This window comes from Arachis ipaensis, chromosome B06 (genome assembly GCF_000816755.2).
Source record: "Arachis ipaensis cultivar K30076 chromosome B06, Araip1.1, whole genome shotgun sequence".
In the NCBI taxonomy this organism is placed as follows: Eukaryota; Viridiplantae; Streptophyta; class Magnoliopsida; order Fabales; family Fabaceae; genus Arachis; species Arachis ipaensis.
In genome coordinates this window covers 24,358,553-24,367,600 of record NC_029790.2, presented here as the reverse complement: position 1 = coordinate 24,367,600, position 9,048 = coordinate 24,358,553, and the positions used below count along the sequence as shown (strand labels likewise).

Here is a 9,048-nt window from a genome sequence, read left to right as displayed (position 1 = left end):
AGAATACATAATCAATTATGTCATCAGTCATCACCTCACCTATGAGCTGGCTAATTTTCCATAATCTATATTACAATGTAATCTTTATCCCAAAAAATTGTGTATTATATTTGACCACTCTGGGATCCTCAACCAGCAGAAATTCAACTACATCACGGTTGGATATTCGTAACCACTTCTTTCTTCTCACGTATGGAAACACACAGTAATCACCCCCAGCTGTAATAAGAATCATACTTCTTCCTTCTAATTAAAATAAAATAAATAAATGAATACATCGCCGACATCATTTTCGACACCTTTATTGAACATGAAATTAAAGTAAACGAACTGCATGATGCATAGTTATTCATCTACGTTAAGTAAACCTCTCTTTGTCTCTGTCTATATATATACGCTACACCGTTGTCTTATTTCACATTCAACCATTGAGCAAGGAACTACTACATACACTGTACTGTTTCCTTTGCCAACAAAATAAACAAATATAAAAATATAGTAACAACATTTGAGAGAAGTTGGCAAGTTTTGGCGGATGGAGGGTGGAGGGAGTTTTAGGATTGGAAGTTCTTCGATATGGAGGAGTAGTGATGCTGACGAGATATTCTCGAGCTCGTTCCGGCAGGAGGACGACGAGGAAGCTCTCAAGTGGGCGGCAATTGAGAGACTTCCGACTGTTGTGCGTCTGAGGAAAGGGTTGCTGGCCTCGCCGGACGGTGGAGGAGTTAGTGAGATTGACATAAAGAAGCTTGGGTTGCAAGAAAAGAGAGAACTCCTTGAGAGGCTAGTGAGGATTGCTGAAGAGGATAATGAGAAGTTCTTGCTCAAGCTCAGGGATCGTATTGATCGGTAATAATAACAATAACCACCATGAATGCTTGCCCTGTTCAAAAGATACAATCATTTTCTTATGAAGTTAACAGTTATATATTGTTAGACATGTTAAATTATTCAAGGTTTTTTAATTATTAACTTTAAAAATAACTGCACGTGACTCTCTACCTTAAAATTTATTTCTTATTACGTTTCATTTAAATGCATGTAAGAAGTGATTAATCAATTTTGTATTATTAATGTTAACTTTTATATGGATCTTGTACATTATTGTCAAAACTTTCAATCTCCTGCTTATTATTATATCATTCTAAAAAGGAAAAATGCAATTGTCCTAATAGATATATAATCTTATTATTTTCTTACTTGTATGATGAATTAAAAACCAGAGTTGGAATTGATCTTCCTACAATAGAGGTCCGATTTGAGCACATGAACATTGAAGCAGAAGTTCATGTAGGAACCAGAGCTTTGCCCACCTTCACTAACTTCATGGTCAATATAGTTGACGTAAGTAGTATATATAGTGAATTGAAGTTTGCTATATATATTGAAGGAGATAGTAACTTATCTAATATTTTGGTTTCATAATTTTTCAGGGACTGTTGAACACTCTTCATGTACTTCCAAGTAGAAGAGAACACATAAATATACTCCAGGATGTTAGTGGAATAATAAAGCCTGCCAGGTATTTGGAATACAAGATAATCATAGTTATTAATTAGCTAACAACTTTTGGAATCAATATACATAATAACATGTTTCAATTTTCCTCTCTCTTCAGAATGACATTGCTTTTGGGCCCACCAAGTTCTGGAAAAACCACACTCCTGTTGGCTCTGGCAGGAAAACTTGATCCAAAATTAAAGGTTAGGACATGAAAAAATACACACACAAATCATTTTTTTTTTAATTTGGTCTAGCAAATAATTAAGTGTTGCTTCTGTATCAGTTTAATGGAAAGGTGACCTATAATGGACATGGGATGAATGAGTTTGTGCCCCAAAGAACTGCTGCATATGTGAGTCAAAATGATCTTCATATTGGAGAAATGACTGTCAGAGAGACACTGGCTTTCTCTGCAAGATGCCAAGGAGTTGGACCTCGTTATGGTTAGTCCAAATTAAATTATGCTTTTTCTTTCTTATTTTGCTCATAGTTTCAGCAAAGAAGAGTGCTAGGGTCAGCAGATTTTGTGATTTATAGCCATCAATTAGCCATCATTAGTATTTTTAATGGTGTGAGATTATTCACTTTTCTTTTGCTTGTTAAGTGTTAGCCAAATTTTAATAAAAGTGTTAGTCCTTAGACTTTGTCTTTAGGAAATTTAACATTGAAAACAAATGTTGACCATTGACTTTTGCCAATGTCTGATACTTTTGGCATTCTGCAGACCTGCTAGCAGAATTGTCAAGAAGAGAAAAAGAGGCCAATATCAAGCCTGATCCAGATATTGATGTCTACATGAAGGTAAAAGATAAATTAGTTATCTTGAAACTAAGTGCACGTTTCTACTTGTTTTCCTTATAAACAGAAATTATTGATAATTACTAGTTAATTGTCTTTTTTTGAATTATAATACTTAGGCTGTAGCAACTGAAGGGCAGAAAGCAAATTTCATTACAGATTATGTCCTAAGGGTAAAATTTATAATTTCAAAGTCACTCTCTAATTATCATGTGCTCATCATAATATTCTGTTCTAAAGTGTTTTGTTTCTTTTCTAAACCTATGCAGATTCTGGGATTGGAGGTATGTGCTGATACTGTGGTAGGAAATGCAATGTTAAGAGGTATCTCTGGTGGACAAAGGAAACGTGTTACAACAGGTAAAACAGAACCAGAGGTTTCAATCTTGAAATGTTTCTTGTTTAATCATCTCAATGTATTGATTATGTGAGAGTTTTTTACTAACAATAAGCTATATAAATATAGGGGAGATGCTGGTAGGACCAGCTAAAGCTCTTTTCATGGATGAAATCTCCACTGGTTTGGATAGTTCAACAACTTTCCAAATTGTGAATTCACTCAAGCAATATGTTCACATTCTCAAGGGAACCGCCGTCATCTCACTCCTGCAGCCAGCACCAGAGACTTACAATCTCTTTGATGACATTATTCTACTCTCTGATAGCCACATTGTGTACCAAGGTCCCCGTGAAAATGTGCTCGAGTTTTTCGAATCGATGGGGTTTAGATGTCCTGAGAGGAAAGGTGTGGCAGACTTTTTGCAAGAGGTAAGTAGTATCATTATACCTTTCAATTATGTTTACTTGCCAAAATGGTAAGGTTATGTCATCTATGTGATCTTAACTTTGCAAACCATTATTATGTTATAGGTGACATCAAGGAAAGATCAAGAACAATATTGGGTTCACAAAGATCAGCCATATAGATTTGTCACATCCAAAGAGTTTGCTGATGCATTTCAATCATTTCATGTTGGGAGAAGACTTGGTGATGAACTTAGTACTGAGTTTGACAAGTCTAAGAGCCACCCTGCTGCTTTGACAACCAAAAAATATGGAGTTGGAAAATGGGAACTCCTAAAAGCTTGCTTAGCAAGAGAATATTTACTTATGAAGCGCAATTCATTCGTCTACACCTTCAAGCTTTGCCAAGTATGAAGCTTCTAACTTGGAAAGTTTAATTTCACTTCATTGTCTAATTAGTTAATGCATGTTTTTCATATCCACTTTCTAATTTCTTCATCCTGCCTTCATCAGCTTGCTGTAATGGCAATCATTGCAATGACAATCTTCCTCCGAACGGAGATGCACCGAGATTCAGTGACGCATGGAGGTATATACACAGGTGCATTGTTCTACAGTGTTGTGGTGATTATGTTCAATGGTCTGGCTGAGCTTTCTATGGTAGTTTCAAGGCTTCCTGTTTTCTACAAGCAAAGGGAACATCTTTTCTTCCCTTCATGGGCATTTGCTCTTCCTGCATGGATCCTCAAAATCCCAATGACTTTTGTGGAAGTTGGAGTCTGGGTCTTCCTAACCTACTATGTCATTGGTTTTGATCCAGATGTTGGAAGGTAATACAAAGAACTATATTTCAAGCACATTCATATTTTTTGGACAAAGTTTTTTAGTACCAAATACTGATATTAATTCGTGTGTCTACTTGATGCAGATTTTTCAGGCAATACCTTCTTCTTGTACTAGTAAACCAGATGGCTTCTTCGTTGTTCCGATTTATTGCAGCAGTTGGTAGAGAAATGACAGTGGCTCTAACATTTGGATCATTTGCTTTAGCAATCCTTTTTGCCATGAGTGGTTTCGTCTTGTCGAAAGGTATCAATAATCATAGATAATAAACAAAACAAAACAAAACAATCTTAGTCTTTATGACATTATGTTCTGTAGTAACATCTTTTGCTTTATGCCTACAGAAAACATCAAAAAATGGTGGCTTTGGGGATTTTGGATGTCACCTATGATGTACGGACAAAATGGGATAGCAAACAATGAGTTCCTGGGGAAGAGATGGGGACATGTATGTTTCTAACTAAAGCATTTGTTCAGTTTTTTTTTCTCTTGCCCATTTTTTTGCCTTTCTTGTATCACAAGAATGATCTAATGTTTGTTTATGTTGTCTCATGAAAAAGGTTCTACCTGGTTCAAATGAAACTCTAGGAATTCAAGTTTTGAAGTCGCGCGGATTTTTTACTCAGTCTTACTGGTATTGGATAGCTGTTGGAGCTTTGATTGGATACACCTTAATCTTTAACTTTGGTTACATTCTTGCTCTCACTTACTTGGATCGTAAGTTTCTTTCTTCGCCTTAATGTTTACTAAACCAACTTCAGAACAAAAGTTTTGTACTAATATCACAAGATTGGTTATGCAGCACTTGGGAAGCATCAGTCTGTAAAATCAGAAGAAAGTAAAAGCAATGAAGAAAATGATGGTAGTAAAAAAGGAAGTAATGCTTTGAAGTTCTTGAGACATAGCTTTTCTCATCACTCAAATAGAGGTACTTCATCTCATTAAAACTAAGCCTCTAACAGCTTGTATCTGCATAATATAGTTGATTTACAATTCCCATATTGGATTCATTTTACAGTGGTAAACGGAGAGAGTGTAAGTGGAAGCATTACGCCTCATAATAGAAGAGGAATGGTTCTTCCTTTTGAGCCACATTCCATCACCTTTGATGAAGTAACATATGCTGTTGACATGCCACAGGTAAGGCAGAAACATATTATTGTATTCAAATTTCAAATCATTATTGTGCAATAACTTTTAAGAAAATCTTTGCACTAAACCTGCAGGCAATGAAGGATCGCGGCGTTGTTGAGGATAGGTTGGTTCTTTTGAAGGGTGTTAGTGGAGCTTTTAGGCCAGGTGTTCTCACTGCTCTAATGGGAGTCACCGGTGCTGGAAAAACAACTCTGATGGATGTACTTGCTGGTAGAAAAACTGGAGGTTATATTGGAGGGAGCATCACAGTTTCAGGGTATCCAAAGAAGCAAGAAACATTTGCAAGGATTTCCGGATACTGCGAGCAAAACGATATCCACTCTCCTAATGTAACTGTATATGAATCCTTGCTCTATTCAGCATGGCTTCGATTGTCCCCAGATATTGATGCTAAAACCAGAAAGGTTGGTATATGAATCTAAAGCCTTTAGGCTTTGGTGATGTTACTAAGTTTGAGACTAACTGATTAATGCATGGTTATAGATGTTCATTGAGGAAGTGATGGAACTTGTGGAGTTGAAACCACTAAGGCATGCTTTGGTTGGATTGCCTGGTATTAGTGGTTTGTCCACAGAACAACGGAAAAGGTTGACGATTGCGGTTGAGTTGGTGGCGAATCCTTCTATAATATTCATGGATGAGCCAACTTCAGGGCTGGATGCAAGAGCTGCTGCAATTGTTATGAGAACAGTTAGGAACACAGTAGACACAGGAAGAACTGTTGTCTGTACCATTCATCAGCCTAGCATTGATATTTTTGAATCTTTTGATGAGGTAAACTTGAAAAATAAACATATCAATTTTAATGTGTTCTCTTCTATTACTGGGTTTATATTCTAATACACTTTTTTTTTTCTTTTTCCATTGAAATACAGCTTCTGCTAATGAAGCAAGGTGGACAAGAGATATATGTTGGACCACTTGGGCATCATTCTTCCACTTTAATTAACTACTTTGAGGTAGAAAATGGAAATCTTATGCAGAAATTTAAAATGAAAAATATTGAATTATATATTTAAAATGAAATAATTTCACTCATATGCACACATTTGTCTTGAAGGGAATCCAAGGTGTTAATAAGATTAAAGATGGCTATAATCCAGCAACATGGATGCTAGAAGTCACAAATTCAGCTAAAGAACATGAATTGGGGATCGATTTCTCTGAGGTGTATAAAAAATCAGATTTATACAGGTATTTTCCTATTCTAATTTCTACAAAGCCTAAAATATTGCATAGGATATTTGCTGATTTTGTTTTGGTTCAGGAGAAACAAAGAACTTATTAAAGAATTGAGTACTCCGGCTCCTGGTTCCAAAGACCTTTATTTTCCTACGCAATTCTCAAGGTCCTTTTTCACACAATGCTTGGCTTGCTTGTGGAAACAACATTGGTCTTACTGGCGCAATCCGCTGTACACTGCCATAAGATTTCTTTACTCAACCGCAGTGGCTTTAGTGCTTGGAAGCATGTTTTGGGACCTTGGCTCCACAATGTAAGATCAAACTAGAAACTAGGACATCGTTTCCGCTATAAACTAATGTAATTTGTTTGATCTAAAACTAAATCTTCACCCTAATTATTGCAGTAAAAAGCAACAAGATCTTTCCAATGCCATGGGCTCCATGTATGCTGCTGTTCTCCTTATTGGTATTAAGAATGCTAATGCCGTGCAGCCGGTAGTTGCAGTCGAGAGAACAGTCTTTTATAGAGAAAGAGCAGCCGGAATGTATTCAGCTTTGCCGTATGCTTTTGCTCAGGCAAGTAATTCTACTCCTCATATAATTAGATAAGACTTAGTTGTGTGTAAATAATTAACGTCTTCCTCTTCTTTTCTAACTTCAATCTTCCTTTGCAGGTTCTAATTGAGGTCCCATATGTTCTTTCACAGGCATTGGTGTATGGCATTATAGTTTATGCAATGATTGGTTTTGAGTGGACAGTCACTAAGGTTTTCTGGTACTTATTCTTCATGTATTTCACCTTCTTGTACTTCACTTACTATGGCATGATGTCGGTTGCTATGACTCCAAATCAACACATCTCTACTATAGTTGCTTCTGCTTTCTACTCAGTGTGGAATCTCTTCTCAGGATTCATAATCCCAAGACCAGTAAGTTCTCACTTCCTTAGTTGCTATCACATTAAATGGATGCATCTTGCTACTTACAACATTATGAGAAATACTTTATAGGACTTTGCTAGACAGACAATAATTTTTGTGAACAATGTGAATAATGAATTCTAAAATTGGTCTAATAGAGTAAAAACACACTACATACATCTTCAAATTATCCACTTAAATTAGAATAACTATCCGCACACCTAATGAATTGAACATTCGATATATCCATTGTTTACATTATTTAATATTTTCATTCTCTACCTATACTTTTCCATTCTTATATTCTCTTGTATTATGTTTAATGCGGATTGCAGAAATATTTATAACCACTTATATTTATCTATTATATTTAAAAATGACATAAAATATGTGGTTATAAATATTTTTAAAGTATGTATTAATTCACTTTTTTAATTTGTATAAATGAATTGAACATTCGATATATCCATTGTTTACATTATTTAATATTTTCATTCTCTACCTATACTTTTCCATTCTTATATTCTCTTGTATTATGTTTAATGTGGATTGCAGAAATATTTATAACCACTTATATTTATCTATTATATTTAAAAATGACATAAAATATGTGGTTATAAATATTTATCTCCGACAAATGTATATTTTGTAATTTGTTTTCGACGAATTTTATTTGCCCCATATTTTTTAAAATTACCAACAATCTAATTTTTCAGGATTTCATCTCCTAACAAATCATATAAAAAATTTTTTGCCCGCATTAATTGTCCTCTAAAATCACATAAGTATTTCTAGTAATATGGTTAATAAATTTTGAATTTAATATTAATATATATTTTATTTGCATTGGTCATCAGAGTATTCCAATATGGTGGAGATGGTACTATTGGTTAAATCCAGTGGCTTGGAGTTTGTATGGTTTGGTGGCATCACAATATGGAGATTTGCAGGGAAGCATTGAATCCAACGATGGAAGTAAACCAAAAATTGAAGACTTTTTGAGACATTACTTTGGCTTCAGGCATGATTTCTTGGGAGTGGTTGCAGCTGTGGTTGTTGGATTTGGAGCACTTTTTGCATTCTCATTTGCTATATCAGTTAAGACATTTAACTTCCAAAGGCGCTAAGGTTAATGCCATTCAAGATTTTGTTAGAGGATGTTCCACTTAATTAGTTTGTACGGAATTGTCCCATTATATATGTATAGCTTTATGTATTCTTTCTTTCTTTCCTTCTTTTTTATTATTTTATTTGTCAATACAAATGTATACGAGTATATCATATTAACATAAATAGCAAGAATAACATTCGATATAATTCATGAATGAATGATTCATTTTTTTCTTTTATTATCCAGAAAAAATATATAAATCTATTTTGCCACGTCAAATTTTTCTCTAAGATTGCATAACTTAATTTTATTCTTTGTATTATTAATTCAAGATTCTTTTTATTTTTTTATTCTCATAATATTTATTTTTTTAAATATTTTATATTTTTATATTCTTTTATGCTTTACTTTTATATAAATTATTCTATGTCTTTAATGTTAATATTATTTCTTTTCAATAAATATAAATTGAATAATAAAACATAATTTATCATCTCTTTTCATACTTGATGGTAATTAGTGCCTTAGAGAAAGGGGTTGAATGTTAACCTTTTTTACTGAATATTAATTTCTGATTTTTTAAAGGAACTTCAGGAGATTTTTCTACTTTTGTCTCGTGCTGAGTTGAGGGACACTTTTGTTTTGTCTCGTGTCGAGTTGAGAGACACTTTTATTTTTATCTTCTGAAAAACAGAAACAGAGAAAGGAGTAGAGAAGAAGAAGTGACACCAGATATATCTTGGTTCAGCTACTAGGTGCAATGTAGCCTACATCTAGTCTCCATCACAAC

General features: G+C 34.3%; 1 protein-coding gene across 1 annotated transcript; it reads left to right on the top strand.

Moving 5' to 3' along the window:
* On the top strand, positions 412-8,472 carry LOC107647851 (pleiotropic drug resistance protein 1). Its single transcript, XM_016351892.2, has 24 exons — positions 412-849; positions 1,224-1,344; positions 1,434-1,522; positions 1,619-1,703; positions 1,787-1,946; positions 2,228-2,304; positions 2,421-2,474; positions 2,571-2,661; positions 2,768-3,069; positions 3,172-3,453; positions 3,559-3,875; positions 3,974-4,134; positions 4,233-4,336; positions 4,449-4,605; positions 4,691-4,816; positions 4,907-5,028; positions 5,115-5,447; positions 5,527-5,817; positions 5,919-6,002; positions 6,104-6,237; positions 6,311-6,538; positions 6,632-6,803; positions 6,902-7,156; positions 8,005-8,472. The coding sequence occupies exons 1-24, from the start codon at positions 536-538 to the stop codon at positions 8,272-8,274; spliced, it is 4,329 nt and encodes a 1,442-aa protein (XP_016207378.1). The 5' UTR covers positions 412-535; the 3' UTR covers positions 8,275-8,472.